The sequence below is a fragment of the Anoplopoma fimbria genome, chromosome 2 (genome assembly GCF_027596085.1).
Source record: "Anoplopoma fimbria isolate UVic2021 breed Golden Eagle Sablefish chromosome 2, Afim_UVic_2022, whole genome shotgun sequence".
NCBI classification, from domain to species: Eukaryota; Metazoa; Chordata; class Actinopteri; order Perciformes; family Anoplopomatidae; genus Anoplopoma; species Anoplopoma fimbria.
The window spans coordinates 4096792-4114282 of NC_072450.1; the positions used below are offsets into that span (position 1 = coordinate 4096792).

At 38.0% G+C, this 17491-nt stretch overlaps 1 protein-coding gene across 2 annotated transcripts; it reads right to left on the bottom strand.

The window, feature by feature from the left end:
• Positions 1-1725: 1725 nt before the first annotated feature.
• LOC129101947 (RNA-binding protein, mRNA-processing factor 2a) lies at positions 1726-17204 on the bottom strand. Of its 2 annotated transcripts, none has more exons than XM_054611848.1 (8): positions 16644-17204; positions 13271-13348; positions 10992-11030; positions 10712-10774; positions 8925-9075; positions 7125-7273; positions 4213-4285; positions 1726-2879 (listed from the first exon to the last, which is right to left on the bottom strand). In XM_054611848.1, the coding sequence occupies exons 1-7, from the start codon at positions 16914-16916 to the stop codon at positions 4220-4222; spliced, it is 819 nt and encodes a 272-aa protein (XP_054467823.1). In that variant the 5' UTR covers positions 16917-17204; the 3' UTR covers positions 1726-2879; positions 4213-4219. The 2 variants fall into 2 exon arrangements, with proteins under 2 accessions (XP_054467823.1, XP_054467822.1); XM_054611847.1 differs by having other exon boundaries at positions 7110-7273.
• Between the last annotated feature and the right edge of the window lie 287 nt (positions 17205-17491).

Genomic DNA, 17491 nt, shown 5'->3' on the forward strand with positions numbered 1-17491 from the left:
GCTACTACTACTAATAATACACCAGATTTATAAAGCAGGATTCAAAGTTCTCACAAACGCTTTACAAACTGTAGGATAAAATAAGGAAACAAGTAGTTAAATATTTAATCAAAAGTTAATCAAATAAGAGGATAAGAATAAAATGGTAATAAAAACATTGGGGGAGGGGAAACGGTCGGGTCAGCTGGGGAAGGTAAGTCTGAAGAGGTGGGTTTTGAGGGTCTTTCTGAACAATGACATTGTTTGGTACATAAATGTACAGTATATATGATGTACATAGCATAAATCTGATTTAATTATGTTTGAACTATAATAAATACAAAAGAAAATGCCCTTTCACACATTTCTCACACCTAGACAGTAAGAGCACACGATAATCTAAATGTATTTTTATTTTAACAATCTGAAAAATATAAATACTTGAGATTTTATTGCACATCAGAACAGAAACCTCTTCATAAGACGATATTGTCTTCAGCCCTCCTGTCTGCAGACTTTAGAATAAAACACAAAATTCAAAGTGTTTTAAACCAACCATACAGTTATTGTGTCTCTTTCTTATTGGCCATAAACTATTCCCAATTCCAGTGTTTTATAGACTAATAAATATAAGATATTCTCAGTATGTTGTGGTTCATATCTGATCCCGACACACAGGTCGTGCCTGCAGATGAAAACAGCAGAGCAAAGAAAATGTTATGTTGCATCTCCATCTTCGCACTCTATTGATTTTATGTCAATCCAAATATTCTGTGTGAAAGGGAAGTTAACTGACCCGTTTTCTCCATAAAAGGGCAAATGGACAATTCTTGAGAAAATCATCTTCTGAACAGGCCGTTCGTTTTTGCGTGTTAACCCTTTACATTTATCAGATCTCAATGATTCTGCATCCATCTATGAGCTATAGTCTCCTTTTAGAGCTGCAACCAATGATTTTCATTAGGGATTAATCTGGGGTGGATTTTTCCTGATTTAGTAAACAAGTCAAAAAAATACTGAAAAAGACAATTTCTCAGAGCTCAGTATTTTTTTTTTTTTTTTTTTTTTTTTTTTTTTTTTTTTTTTTAAAGGTTTTGTTTGTCTGAGCAACAATTTAAAAACACAAATATATTAATCCTATAATTAAATATGAAAAGCAGCAAATCCTAATATTTGAGTAAATGTTGACAGTTTTGCTTGATAATTTAATCTTAAAAACATTAATTTCATGTCAGACAATTTGTGGATTCGGCACTTGATCTTGAGTTTTGTTTAAAAGGGGTTAAAAAAAAAAAGGAAATAAAGGAATTGAATTAACATCAACCCAAAATATTAAAGCTTTAACATTAATGCTTCCAATATAAATGCACATTATGGCGTTCAGTTTTTACTTTAAAAAAAGTCTAAATGTGCCACAGATTAATCCGTCATTGTGTTCACACACACTATACTTAATTGGCACAATATGGACAAATGTTTACAGTTAACCACCGGTACAATGAAGCAGCTGGTCGTACTGGGAACCAGTCACTTAAGAGTCCCTTGAGGAGCCGTCGCGGTCGGCTGAGCATCTCACCAGTTCACGAGGGCAGAGTGTGGAGGTCAGCACGATGCAAAGAGACACTAAAGCAGCCGTGCATGAGTTGAATTATTGATGGCAACATCTGATGACCACAGGTTTCGATCCTCAGATCTGATCGGCTGCTCACTCAGTAATAATTATAACAGATGCCCAAACACAAAATGCATTCACTTCTTTTTTTATTATTCATAAGATGGCAATATTTTATTTTTACATCTTATGCACAGCAGATACAAAGACAAACATGTTTCTAAACCACAAACTAAATTCCTCCATCGCTCAGATCCTGCTTCCCATTTCAAAATGGCCGCCCCCAAGAAAATAAACAACCTTTTACGTTTGTAGTCCAGTTTCACATTCTGAAAGATCCGTTTTTACAGCAATCTCATTTTTAAGCAGAACGGCACAAGCCACGTTCAGAATACTTCCATTTTTTTGACCGATACCCCTTTCCCCCTTTAAACAAATTGCACTTTTTTTCCTTCTTTAAAACTACGTCAACAGGATTATAGGATCAAAAAGTAACACCGAAAAACACAAGAGACGACTAAACATCCAACTTATACAGGTTCATTATTTTTTTTTTAGTTGCACAAAAATGCATAAATATACATTACGCAAAAAAAAAGTACAAAAATACTTGTACTTTACTTTTTTGCTCAAATAATGACAGACACTGATATGATTGGTAAGGACATGGGGTTGTCATATAGAACGGAGGGACGCATTCACGAGGTCCATGCGAGATAAGCCATTTTACACAACAGCCCAGCTTTCACAGAGGTAAGACCAAGGTTCTACAGGAAAAACAAAACATTTCGCTGTCTAGGCCAAAAAAGGGTAAAGAGGCAACACAAACACTAAGTAAATTAGGATACACAGAACTCTGCGTTCTAAATTCATGCCATAAAGACTAACATGCAATGACTCTTAACGCTTCTAAACCTCTCAGGAGTACCAGGGACTCCACGAGAGGACTAGCTTAACAACGGTAACTTCAATGCCTCATTTTTCCTCAGCAGTTATGATCCATGACATTTTAACTAGGCTTTTTGCATGAGGTTCTTTTTTTTTAATTCTTCTTTTTATTTTTTTATTTGAAGTGCTAAGATGGTACCGCAATAGTTGCCAAGGATAAGCTCAGATTGTCGACAGCAAGATGGTTTCAACTCAGACTCCCCCCAGAGACAATCGGGAGGAGATATAAATACTGTTTGTTTATAATAATGCACATTTGTCCATTAAATAAACCTGATTAAATTAATGAAGAGCTTGGCAAACCTCACTTCGGCTGGACAAAGGTGTGGTTTCCAGAGGCCTGAAGAAAAACAAGGAAAACAAGCGTTAGTCTAAACACAATAATAAAGCCTTCATTTAAAAAAAATAAAAATAAAAAACTAACAAAATACCTAAAAAGTATACTTTGACTTCTCCAGCCCAAGACAATTTATGCCAATTGATTATGTGAATCATAATTTCTTTTTTTTTTTAATTTAAGACTACTGAATTTACTAAAACAGCAAAGCACTGTAGTTTTTACACAAATAGTACTCCAAGATAAGTAAATGGTGTGTTTTTGGAGACTATTTCAGCTGCAGATTGATACTCATTTGGAGTTTAATTTGCAACAGGATGGTGAATGTAGAATTATCTACAAATAAATTACATTACCAAGCTCCATCATAATGGAGGAACATGTCATAAGTCACATAAGTCGAAATGGTTGATAAGATAAAGCTGTATTTGTGTTTTCCTCTCGTCAATAAATCCCATGAAAATACCACAAACCAGGATGGAGTTGATCCTACAAACTGTTTTCTTTGCCAAAGAGCTCCATTGTTTTCCAAAAACTATTCAAAAACGCATCAATGAGCCACTGAGGTGCATTGGGTGACAAAAAGAGAACATTCCCATTTAAAAGCAACGTAGTAGGATGGACGTTTTAGAGGTCACAGACTCACTGAGGTGAGGTTTTACAGAAACGACTATCAATCAGTGGAGTAGTGACGCTAAGCAGCGTACAGACTAGGAGTTAATTATTCAAATTAAACAACTTAATGCTTCATCAGCGCACTCTAGTCACAAGCAGATTGTCATCAACAGATAACTTTTTTTGGCCCAATTTCTGTAACCAGTTTAGCATTTAAGCATGGTGGAATAACTCCTCTCTCCTCTGGCTGGTTAGCTAGCTAGATCATTTCTAGTTAGATAACTTGCTAATTAACCAAGCTACCCTGCTGCTTCTCTAACTACTAATTTGTGCACCACATGTATTCATCCGCTGCTGAAAAAAGTCACTAACACTATAACTCCTGTTTGGATAATATTTGATGAAAGCTACAGAGTTCAGTTATTTAAGGAGATTATTTAGCATTGTTTTGTTTGGATTAAAGTATATATATTCATGGCCTGTTCTTGGGGCTGAGTGCAACAGGCAGGTCAGACCAACGGGCTGCTGTTTTTAATCTTTTCATGGATTTGTTGACAAAAGAGAATATCGCCAGCCGTATCCTTTAACAACCAATACGTTTTTAGGGCATTTCCACTTATTCTGCAGTTTTCAGTCAAACATTGTGTTAGTCTCATTATGCAAGTTGGCATGACATCAGGTGAGCAGTTAGAAGAACACTGTTTGACCAAAGGTTACTCACTAAAAATCTAACAAAATTGCCGGGACTTCCATCCAGGCTGGGAAGTCTCAGAGGGCGTCGGGTACCAGCGCATCTGAAGAAACAAACAGTCATGTACAGCAGAATTAAAAAACAGGCTTCACTCATCAATTCTGCAGATCAACACACTTGTGAAAAGGGGCAAACAGGTTTAGGAGGACGGTCCCTTTAAGCCCTGATCACCGGAGCCATGGGAATGTGGGTCACGTAACTTCTCATTGAGGACAATAGTCGTCGAGTAATTAAGAGGCATGGAAATGTGGAGAACCTCTCCATGTGTTAAACATTTCCACAGGAAAAAGTAAGAGATGGTACCTTTACATACATGTGGCAGAATGAGACATTTCAACACACTGAATAAAAAAGGAGGTCATCAGACATTTGATGTTACGCCGCTGTGTCAAACTACGACAGCCAGCAGTCAGTGTGGAGGGAACCTTTAGCGATCTTTCACCGGATTGCAATTAAAAAGGCTTCCACCCCCCCTCTTTGTTTGGCTACACAGTCAGCTTATGTTCCAAAAGGAACGTGGACAGTAAGTTGGCACCTCTGGAGAAAAAGGCCATCAGGTCGGACAATTTCTCCAAGCGAATACCTCACATTCCTCCGTCCTCTTACGCCCAGACAAAACGGTCCATGTAAGAGCTGCCTACTGTTGCAGCGTTTTACTCCCTGTGCTCTTACATCGCAGGAGGAAGTTAGATCACAATGAACTTTAAATGACCCAACAAAAGGAAAATATTTTCCATTGCTATTGTGAGCAAAGCTGCTCTATTTCTGTAGCATTTAGCTTGAAATGTAAACACTTTGTGGCAAAAATTCCATCGTGTCTGCAGAAAAATGTTTCATCCAGTTTGTTAATTCCAATATTTAAAATGAACATTTGCAAACCAGATGCAAACATGACATTTAAACAGTTTACATTGATTTACTGTCTGAATGCAAAGAAGCTTTAGTTCAGATTTAACTCCATTTTAAGGATGAAATTAACACTTCTTTATGACGTAGACCGAAACATGTTATATTAGTGAAAGCACATTTTATCCTGCAGCACACAGACAGGACAGTGATGCACTTAGCCCCATTAAAAAGGAATAATTTATATCTCCATCCACACACAAAGAAAGGACATGAGCCAAAGAAAGCCAGATGACAACCACAAAAAGGGATTTAAGGTAAGAGCGTGTAAAGTTACACCACATCAAAGCATGAACACGTCACTTTTGCTGACGGCAGAGCGAGAGTTGAGACATTTTCCATTTAGAGATGACAAATCGTTTTATTGCAATGTAACCTAACTTTATTGTTTTATGACAATATGAAGACTTTGTACAAGTTGTGCAGCCAACATCGACTGGAACACTTTATATCCGTTTTATCTTTGTGCCTTTATTGTTATATCTCTAATGACCACTGGGATTGTTTTAATAATCTGAACCTCTGCTTTTAATTAAAGTGGTGCATCCTTAAAAAGGTGGATTTAAGCCAAATCCATTGACATTTGTGAAGAATTTATTTTCTATGGAGAACAAGAGAACCTGCTGTGCGTTGCATATTCAATACGGAATTATAAATCACACTGCTCTTCTTGGCAAGACCTACCCGGTGTAGCTGGTTGAGGCAGAAGCGATGGTTTAGGTTAGACATTGACCTCAAGTAGTTTGGGGTCAGGATAGCACATTAAATGATTGTATAGGAATTTGCATAATCATGGCTCCAACATAACTTTATGCAAATAGTCAGTCCAGGCTCATAAAACTCAGATCAAATAGTAAAACTAGGCAACATTGATCAAAAATAAATCAACTTATTGTTATTGAATTGCCTATTTCTCACCTCAAATGTTTTTATAAGCTGGTTATTTTTTTATTTTTTTTAAATGAAAGTTTGTGAACCAGCCGCCATTTTGAAGGGTTCCGACACATCTGTTTGTTGGCCAGATATGGTGCATTTCCACCAGTAATAGAGAGGCGAAACCCCGCCACTTACAGTTTCCCCCATTGGACCTTATTTTGAGAGTATTTGTTGTAGAAGTCAATGGCGAAAGATGAATATTTTATTTATCCTTTTTTAATTGTGCAATAAATTTGTCATGTGATTTTTTTCAATTTAAAAGTTTGTCAGTTTGTCGTATCATTTACTTTTGTGTGAACCCGCTTATTGAACTACATCTCTCTTCTCACAAAATGTACCTCAACAACACGGCGGTTAGCTTGTGTTGCTAGCTAGCTAACTTGGTTATGTTGCACACACAAATTTAACATTATCTTACCTGATGTGTTTTATCAAGCGACTACTTTTATCAGCCCGGAAACAAAAGAATAAGCGAGACCTCGTAGTTAGTGCGAGTACATCCTGGTACAAAACCCACAAAATTCTGAGAGACGTCACTAATGCAAATTTCGGGTGTGTAGTATTTCTATTTACGTATTTTCATACTTCAGTTTAAGACAAAATTTGATTTTCTTGGACGTGCAAATATTATCTTTTAAATATACAAACATATGTTCGCAGTGCATGGCAAAATTCACACGGGATCAAAGTATTTGTCTCTCGCCATTTAATATTGTACATATTTTTAACGAATTTAGCTCCTATGGTGGTCGAGGATGTCGCATGTGCACAGATTGTAAAGCCCTCTGACGCAAATTTGTAATTTGTGATTCTGGGCTATACAAAATAAACTAAGAAGAAGAAGACTGAGGGGCTGGACTTTATCTCTCTATAGTCTAATTCTACGTTAACTAGGTTTTAGGATTGTACCTGGATGCAGGTGTTCATTCTGTGTCTCCACAAAGGTTTCCTGTTTTGTTAGAGCTGAAGTTGTACTAGCGGACACTTAAGAAAGAAGAAGGAAAGAAGGAAAGAGAAACACACACCGGTTGGTCCCTCACCTGGGCGTGGAGGGCTGCAGCAGCGGCAGCGGCCGCTGGGTACGTGAAGGCTGCGTGAGGGAGGCCTGGGGTCAGCTCCGTGGTGTACAGGGGGTACGGAGTCCAGGCGTCCGGAGACGCTGGGATCAGCGCCGCCCCTGTCAGGTCATCTGGGGAAGTGGAGGACGGGAGGAAACGAAAAGGCTGACTGACCTACCCTTTAAATATACGGCCCTGCATCATGTAGGGAATCAGTACAGAAGCTAAATATTCTAAATAAGCATCAAAACATTTTCAAAAATAGGTTTTGTTACTATAATGTGGTTTTTATGTTTACTACTGACGAGTCTCATTGTTGTAAGAGCTGCAACTGCCTCCAAAAGAATAGAATTTACTTTTACACCCCTTTAAAAAAAATAAAAAAAAAGAGGTAATGTCAGACCAGATTTCCCTGCCCATTCATTTCTATGTTGAACAGGCCGTGACACTTTCGATTGAGATTGACCGCCTCTTTCTCTTCGCACAGAGTTCAATCGGATGCATAACAGCAGTGTTTTTCTAATGTCACAACAGTTTGAGAGCAGCTGGAGCTGAAAGGGAATATATTAGTTATACGATGCCAGGAAAATGTTTGGGATCGCCCGACACAAAAATGTCATTAAAGTCAGATGTATAGGAGGAATACGAATCTATGTTTGAATTGTCTCTCATACTTTCAGTTAGTAGAAAGACCTCTTTACTAAATAATATCCCTCTGAGCAACAAATCATAGAAGAAATCATCAGGCATTGGTTAAAGAAACAGGTAGCTTAGCATCAAAATGTGAGCAGATTTAAACTGGAGCAGCTTCCTGTTTCACAGTCAAATGTTTTTCGCAATATTGCAGCCGATAACAAGCTGGACTTAACAGGTAACATGTTGCTTTAGCAAAGCTCTTCTTCAAACGTCACAATATTCATAGAAAGTTAGTCTAGTCTATTGGAAAATCAGCTGAACAGATCACAGTTCTAACCTCTTTGAATCAGAGAGACTAACTTAATATTTAGAGCTCAATTATGACTGAGGGTCACTGACACTCTTGACTGGAAGACAAATTTGAAAATCAAAGGGGATTTGGGGGAAAAAATGGTTCCAAAAGTATTGTTACTCTGTGGCAACAGACTAAAAGCAATTTTTAAATCATGAAATTCTTTGTCTTCTAAGGCGAAAACTAGTTCATAAGTAAATTATACATTAATTGTCTGAATTAATCAAGTTTTCTCTAAGTAGAAATCATCATTAATTTAAAAAAAGAAAAACTATTTTAACAAGTTACTCCAAACCTTTGAACAGCAGTGTTTTCTGCATGGTGAAAAACAAGGATGTAAAGGACAGACAGTAAAAGGTTGCACAGAACGCTGCACAATTTACAATTTTAGTGAACCGTTTTCTCACTTTTTTACAACCCGAACCACGTGTTTTTTCTGCTTTCTGCCACAACACGCAATGAAAAATTCCGCAGAGCGAAATCTGGTCTGAACGCAGCCTTGACACTTGTCGACAGGTGATTGTTGACATCTACAGAACCAAGCAGGTCTTTTATGCAGAGATACAACTGCTGCCCTTAAAAAAGACCCTGTGAGAGAGTGGAGAGACTTTCCCAGCTGCACAGAAGCAAAGCGGCTGAACTACGAGTCGAGATGACGCATGCATGTGGAGGTGAGTTAGTCTTTTAATTAGTCAGATACTTTTTAACCTCCTATAACAATATGATATCCTATGCTATGCCAAGGTGAGAGTGGACGAGAAAGAGCCTAAGAGTGGTGCAGCCGTACAACTTACATGGGTCCCGTGCAATGAAGTGAGCTCCTAGAGCAGGGTGGATATTTGTGGGGTTCGGTGTGGCCATCAGCTTACTCTTTGCCATCTTCGTGTTGGCTTTAGCAAACTCTAAGCGCAGGGTCTGGGGGCTTTCGGGGTCAAAACGGATTCCCTGGGTGGAGAGACGGAGGAAGGAGGGGGGGAGATAGTATCGTAAGGGAGGTGGGCTGAGTTTAAAGGGGCTGTAGCTCAGCAGTCTCACATGGCCTCCTTTTTCCTAAAGCTGTGTTGAAATACTCCGGATGCATCCTCCTTAAATAACAAACTCTCTTCAGCTTTCTTTTATTTTAAAAGACTGAAGGATACACTCCGGGAATATTCCAAACAAGCTCACATCCCTTTTCTCTCCTCGTGATCAGGAGGACAGAAAAGGGATGAGGAAAAAATAAAAGGAGACCGATGGAGACTTTTGAGTGTAACTCCTTTCAGGTGGTTGAACCCTGCTTGTGTTTTTGTGCCCTAAGCGTTGTGCCCACATGCAGGTGAGTAGTACTTTGGTGTGTATGTGTGTGTGTGTGTGTGTGTGTGTGTGTGTGTGTGTGTGTGTGTGTGTGTGTGTGTGTGTGTTTAAAAAGAGGTGATGCTCATGAGGAAGGCTATGCTATGAGAGAGAAGTGTTAGATACTGCCAGATATGGTGGGCTACTGGGTGACAAAATGAGAGGTTATACTACTGGAGATGTGTCCAAATATCACTACAGATGTGGCAAATAGAACAAAGTATTACGGTTTCAAAGCGGTGATATGCAAAAATAAGGAAAGCTATACCAGGCTAAAGAAGGGGGTGTGTATCAAGGTCAAAGTAAACTACCGTAAGGCTACGGGATTCTGGCCTCTTTCCAAAAATGGCCCTGCCATTGAATTGTAGAAGACAAAATGGGTTGACGTTGAGAGATTTTTTTGGGAAAGAAGAATTTTTTTTAAAGCTCCCAATCATGAAATAAGGGACAGTTTACCCCAAAAAGAAAAATATACATCATCCTCTGACCTGTAGTGCCATTTATTAATTAATGTAATTGGCCGTAGAGATGTCTGTCTTCTCCAGTATAATTGGACTATATGACACTTTTCTTGAGTGTCAAACGCCAAAAAGTCTGCAAAAAAAAAAAGCAGATTTACGGAAAGTGTTCATAAAAAAAAAAAAAAAAAATAAAAAAAGGTCTCAAAATGTCTGCGAGAGGGTCCTCAAAAACTCGATTTGAGAGTGGGACAGAACTAAACCCTCATTGACTTTGCAGGAACTTGTGGCGATCATGATTGGACCACAGATTCACGCTCTTCTTCTGTAAGGTGATGCGTTTGACTGGAGTAGTTCAGTAGAAAGAAAGTAGTTCCTACAAGAAACAGCTCACAACAAGGTCTGAAGATTATCTTGAGTAAAAGTCATGATTTCTGGAAAGAGACAGTTTTTCAAAATATTTTTTTTCATGCTTTGAGCACCACAAGTCGAGTGTCATCTAGTCCCATTATAATGGAGAGAAGACCGACGTCTTTACGGCTGACATCTCCCAAACAAGGCAACTCACATAAAAACAATCTTTGAATTGATAAAAAGCACTACAGGTATGAGGAAAAATATGAATTTATGATTTTGGGTTGAACTGTCCCTTTAACAAAAGGTTAGAACAAATCTAAGAAATACAAGACAACATATTTAAAAAGAGGATTTAAACAAAAAAAAGAGGGGAAATCCAGGAAAACAGCAACAGACCCAAAGAGATAAATAAATAAAAACAAGGCAATGCTTACATTTAGAGAATTTTTGGCAGCTTCGGCTCCAGTGCGACTGTCAAAGGTTACAAACCCGACAGGCTGGAAGGAAAAAAGGGAAGAAACACACTGAAAACATACATCAATAACAATCTTAAAACATGCATTTCTCAAATATCACATTGATGATTGATATTTATCTTAATATCATAAGAAAAAACAAGAAAAAACAATATTATCATCAAGTCTTTAGCCAATGTTAAAGTTACAAGTTTAGTATTTTTCAGTACAGCATTAAAACAGCTCGGAGCCGTCTCACCTGTTTTGATGTTAACTTAATCAGTGACCCTTCATAACCCTGCGGGAGAGAAAGATAGCCAATTATCCACCCTGGAGTCACATGCAGGAAGTCAGGCATGAACGCTTCTCGCTGCGTCAAGAGAAACCTGCCTGTGTGCACCTTCAGTCTGAGCTCTGCAGCAGGACGACACCGGTCCTTCAGAGTTGCATTTATGTTTGTTGTGGTAAAATAAGGCTAAACATACACACGCACTCAAATGCAACTAGACTTGGCAATAACTCAATATGGTAATTTATCGTCCTTAAATGGAATCATATAGAGATTGATAGAGATACACAATTAGGTCATCTAAATGGATAAGCACAAACTCAGGCTTCTCAGAAAATCTGCTAATTAAATTAGAAAATCTGTCAAGTATTTAATTCAGTAAAGTGTGCAAAAAATATATAGATCGGGTTGCAGGATATTTTTTTAGGGTGGCTTAATAAATAAAGTAGCAGAATTTCTTCCATAGTCTTTTATTTGATGTTTACATCTTCAGTTCACTTTTGAGCCACATGAGGAAGCCTGAATGTTCGTATTGTTCTGATCATTGTAGTCAACATTGAATCTAAAGTAAAATGCTAGCAAACATTTGTTTTTACTGATAACGAGAAAAACGAGAGCCTGATTTTTGTTGTAACTTTTTTTTATGTTTTTGATGATGCATGAATTAAACAAAATGTGTATGTCTTCTAAACAGCTGGTTTACACGTTCATGATATAAGCTGATGCAGAAACGGCATTAAAAAGGTGAGGAACGTTTATTTGTCGCTCTTCTCACAATTTATAGATAAGACCTGTAGTGAATTAGATTGCAATGGCTTTGTCATTTAAAAGAGAAGATATTTTTGCGGCGAAACACAGGATGTTTTTTTTTTTATTCCATCTGGTCTTGTTTTATAGCATTGGCCGTTGTGTCTGTCAGTTCTAACATACTCATTACAATGTTGAATATTGAAAAATGGAAACAAGGTTAATGTTGCTGCACTGACGTCAGATGGATCTATTAAAACCCCCCAAAAAAGAGACCACTGTAGCGTTTGTTCTTTTTTTTAAACCAGAAATCATGATATACATCTTTTATGAGATAAGAAATGACATATCAAGTTAGAAGATTTGGGCCACATTGCACATACCTAAATGCAACATAAATTGATTTGACTAAACATAAATATCCTCTCAGCTGAAAATAAAGAAATGCAATCCATGTTTAGTATAAAGCATGTTGTCAGTTATGTAATGGTTCTCTCTTTACGCACAAGTTAAAGAATGACTTCCAGATAGAGCCACTGGTTTTAAAACCAGGTTAAAAAACTGCTTTGGTAAAAGCAAATTCCTGAGAAATGAAGGGGAATTTTGCCTGACTGGAGTATTGATAGATGGGATCTCTGCTGATCCTGATTTACAGCTATGGAAAATTAAACAACTTTCTCCAGCTGTCGTAAATCCTTAACAACAATCTGAACCAGATTCAGCCTCAGAAAAACAATGGAGGTAGGAATACAGTTTTCAATATTAAAAAAAGGTTTATCTTTCTTTGTAAAGCTTCAATGAAACCCATGTTTCTGTTTCTGTAGAGGCAGAAAGTAAAACAGTGTCTCAATGACTTGAAGAAACAAAACATTTCAGTGGTTTCACAATGACTGAATGTTACGTGGGTGAAATAAGATTTTAAAAAATAAAAAACTTCCATACAGGGTGGGCGAGCTGGGTCAGAGAGGGTTGGTTGGCCAATCGCGAGGGCTACTCATTTACACATTCCACCAGATCATCCATGTGCGAGGGACACCACTTCCAATTTGGTTAGTTAGGACACGGGTGGGAGGGGAGTTTATGGAACTGGAGTCCAGTCAAATAAAAAAAAATGGGAGCAGTGGACAAACAATGATGTGGCCTCATTTCCATATATGCAAATATCTGCACGGCCATTAAAAAAGGGGGATTGTTTGCAACTAAAAAGGAACTCTGATGACCTTTTTTCTCTGTGTGAATTATGATTCTGCATCATGAAAAGTGGTTTAAAAACGTAAAACCTGCACTCTGGTTTACAGCTGCTTCCTCATCACTTAAACTCATCGTCCTCTGTGTGCAGATAATCCTTTTAAAAATACTTTCCACAAGTTTTTTCCCCCAGAACCTGGCTCTATACCTTTGTGTTGTTTTTAAGAACGGTGAGAAGTCTGCAGCATTCCCATACATCAAATCACACGGTTTTACAATCTGTGCAACCAGATATTCACTTAGAAATAACTTACCTTAAAAGGTCTGAAGAGAAGGTAAAGTTCCCGTGGTTTGATGTCGACCGGGAGGCCGCTGACAAACAGTGTTCGTACCTGTGAACAAAAAGCAAAAACCTGGATTTAATATTCTGTCTGTGTTTTATTGATGTCTTCATTCTCTGGATTATCAACTCTGAGCTGCACCAAAAAAGATTTATAAATGCATGGCCAACATCTCAGTTCCTCAATAACAAACACACATGGATGGCTTTTTACAGTGGCCTGGAAAAAAATGCTTTATTTCTGACTTTTTAAGATTAAAAATGCCACAAATCATTGTGAAAATCTTAAAAACAGACAAACTGAACTACAACAGCCATGAATTAAACTGTCACGTTGTTCTGTATACAAGTGATGCTCGGGATTCGAACCTTTTCAAGCTTGTGACCCTTTAAAGTGAAACCACGTCTTGCAAACCCACATTATTTCCTCCAAGATTGTTTTATTTTGATAAATTAGGTCAAATCTTCCTGTAATTAAAGCAAAAAGTATCAGAAATACACATTTTTGCATGATAAACATGTTTTTTCCCCACGTTTTACTTTTAACCATCTCGTGACCCCTCAGATTCATCCAGCGACCCCTTGGCTGGGCCCTGACCCTCATGTTGGGAACCTCATCAAGACCCAACATTAGATGACCCTCAGTATTAAACATCTGCCTATGAATGAATCCTGTGACCCTCCAACATGATAGGAGCTCAACTGTTATCAAATACAGTCCTTATCCTGATGGGGTCCACCAGGGTACCATTCAAGGACCCCTGGACTCCCCCCCCTTCCAAGCAGACGTTTGAGAACCGATGCCGTGCACGGTCCACTGTGGCCGTGGAAAACAAACAGCGCAGTGCGGAGGCCCATTAGTTCCCAGCCGGTGGGGAGGCCCTCAGTACAATGGGGGCTGCCAGACGAACAGCGATGGACAACAGCGCACAGCGTGACGCCATTTCCTTCCTCTGACCCGCGGACCTCGACCCCGCCGGCATTTTTCAGGTGCCGCACAGCAGCAGTGATTCTCAGCCGGCACATACAGCCACATGGAGGCCGGCTCAGCGGGACACAAACTAAATGGAGATGTTTTTATTTGTCCACCGGCTTCTCGTGGAGTTGTATGAACCTAAAGAAATCTAAAATGCTTCATTTTTCTTTCAATAAACAACTATTTATAACCAAGACAATTCTGTATGTTGATGATTTGACGCTCTAACACTCTAAATTTACGTTTTTTTAAAGCTTCTACACTGACGTCCTGTTTCATCTCTGCTCTTGAACACAAGGAGGTAAAAATACACCTTAAAAAAAAAGGAAACCAGGCAAAGAAAAGTCAAGAGGCCACACGTGTCTTTGTTGAAAGATAATGAGAACAAAGGAGGAGCAACAAAAGGCCCAGTGCTCCCCTCAGAGTGTCTCCGTAAGGAGTCATTAAAGAGGAAATATAGCTGGCCACACACACACACACACACACACATCTGAAGAGTGGCAGCTGAAAAAAAAAAAAAAAAAAAAAAAAAAAAAAAAAGAAAAGAAAAGCAAACATGGATCATTTTGACTTCCATGTTGAGGCTTGATGAGTTTGATTTTAGGTCTAAATAAACTCAAATTCAAGGTTTAAATCTTGTAGGTCTGATGCCATAACATTATAAGGTATTTAATTATTTAAAAAGAAAGTGCCATGTAGTTTTCTTGTGATCTTTCTATCATTGAAGTGGATTTTAAATATATACGTACACACAAAGGATGTCATGTAACATGTTTATTAAATCTAAAGCGTCTAACAAACATAAGTTGTATATCTTTAAGGTTTCAGTTTCATGATGACCTGCAGCCACTTCACGAATCTCCCCCCCCAAAAAAAGACAAACCTGCCTTTTTGTGTGACGCATCTTATTTTGTTTGGCACGTGAATGAAAACAAAATGTCACCGCAACAAACTGTGGTTAGTCAAAAATAAACAAAGAAAAGTCAATGGACATTTGGAAAATAAAAGGAGACCATATTGCATTTAACATTGGCTATAGGACATTCTTTTTTTCTAATTAAGACTATGAATTTTTTTTTTTTATTTGTATAGTAACAGAGAGTTTTCAAATTAAAATGATTATCTTTTTTTAAATTAAATACAGCCTATAGTTTGGAGCAAACAGAAAGCCTCATGGTATTCTTTGCAAGTTAAATCACAAAGAAAACAATAACATATTTTAAAAATACACTGTTAACAGCTTAATTGGTTCATTTAAGTGCAGTAATTGCTTCACACCTGGTCACACACACGTTTTAATTAGTAAAGAAAACCCAAAATTCTTAAGGAATGAATGTTGAAACAAAAATGTTGGAGGAAATTCCTGCACTGACTTCCAGTGGAAGTGGTTTCGCCCCTTTAAATTACTTCCTTTTAAAAGAAGCTGCTTCACTTTGAGATTAAAAAACAAAAGAAACTTCAGCAAACAAAGTCTTTAAATGACTTTAAACACATTTGTTTTATTCTTATGTTAACTTCTCTCTCTTTCCACACTGACCTCCTCCTCGATGGAGACGTTGTTGTTCCATATATGCAAATATCTGCACAGCCATTAAAAAAGGGGGATTGTTTGCAACTAAAAAGTAACTCTGATGACCATGGTATTCTTTGCAAGTTAAATCACAAAGAAAACAACAACATATTTTTAAAAATACACAGTTAACAGCTTAATTGGTTCATTTAAGTGCAGTAATTGCTTCACACCTGGTCACACACACGTTTTAATTAGTAAAAAAAAATAAATTGTGAGTCAAATTGTTAAGGAATGAATGTTGAAACAAAAATGTTGGAGGAAATTCCTGCACTGACTTCCACTGGAAGTGGTTTCGCCCCTTTAAATTACTTCCTTTTTTAAAAGAAAAAAGAAAACTTCAGCAAACAAAGTCTCTAAATGACTTTAAACACATTTTATTCTTATGTTAACTTCTCTCTCAGTGGTTTAGCTGCTTCACTTTGAGATTAAAAAACAAAAAAGAAAAAAGAAAACTTCAGCAAACAAAGTCTTTAAATGACTTTAAACACATTTGTTTTATTCTTATGTTAACTTTTCTCTCTCAGTGGTTTTGCCCCTTTAAACTACTTAGCTGCTTCACTTTGAGATTAAAAAACAAAAAAGAAAAAAGAAAACTTCAGCAAACAAAGTCTTTAAATGACTTTAAACACATTTGTTTTATTCTTATGTTAACTTTTCTCTCTCAGTGGTTTCGCCCCTTTAAATTACTTAGCTGCTTCACTTTGAGATTAAAAAACGAAAACTTCAGCAAACAAAGTCTCTAAACGACTTTAAACACATTTCATTCTCATGTTAACTTCTCTCTCTTCCCACACTGACCTCCTCCTCGATGGAGACGTTGTTGTTCGGCTCTGCGTCCGTTTTCAGGCTCATGTCTGCGGTCTCTCCTGCGGATTCAGCTGCTGCCTTCAGGATCAGGCTTTTCCTGGTCGGTGGATATTTCCCCCAAGTCCTGCTGAAGCTGCAGTGGAAGTCCTGGAGCCGTCGGAGCCCGAGTCTGGGAGGAGAAGGGCCGAGCTGGTGCGGAGGTCGTGCGTAAAAGGACGGAGAGGTGTCCAAGGAAATCTTGCAAGTATTGCGAGAGAGAATCATTCATGAAACCCCAAAAAAAGGAGGAGGAGAAAGAAAAGAAAAAAGTGTGTGGAAGACAAATAGATTGCTTTGCTAAAACTAAAAGGTGGGATGTGTTTGGTGTTTGGTTGGTGTGTGTGTGAGAGTGAGAGAGGTGTGGGGGGGAAAGAAGTGTGCGTAAAAATCAGAAAGCTCTGAGCTCACATCAATGCCCTCAGCTGTGGGGTTGTGAGGGGGAAGAACTAGTAAACTTTTCTCATTGGCAGCTCTCTCTCTCTCTCTCTCTCTCTCTCTCTCTCTCTCTCTCTCTCTGTGTGTCTCTCTCCCTCTCTCTCTCTCTCCTCCAGCTTTTCAATTAGGTCATCAATTATCTGCTGTGGAGCCTAATTACTCACCAGATCCACCTCAGCTGTTGCAGGAAGAGTAAACTCATAGAGCCACTGGGAACTCATCCCAAACCTCCCAAACAATTCAGATATATATGCATATGATATATATATTGTATTAAATATACATTTGTTTTTTTGTTTGTCATCTCCAAAAATTCAAAAAAGGAAAAGAAAAGTGTCTTACTACACAATTTCACTTGGAATAAT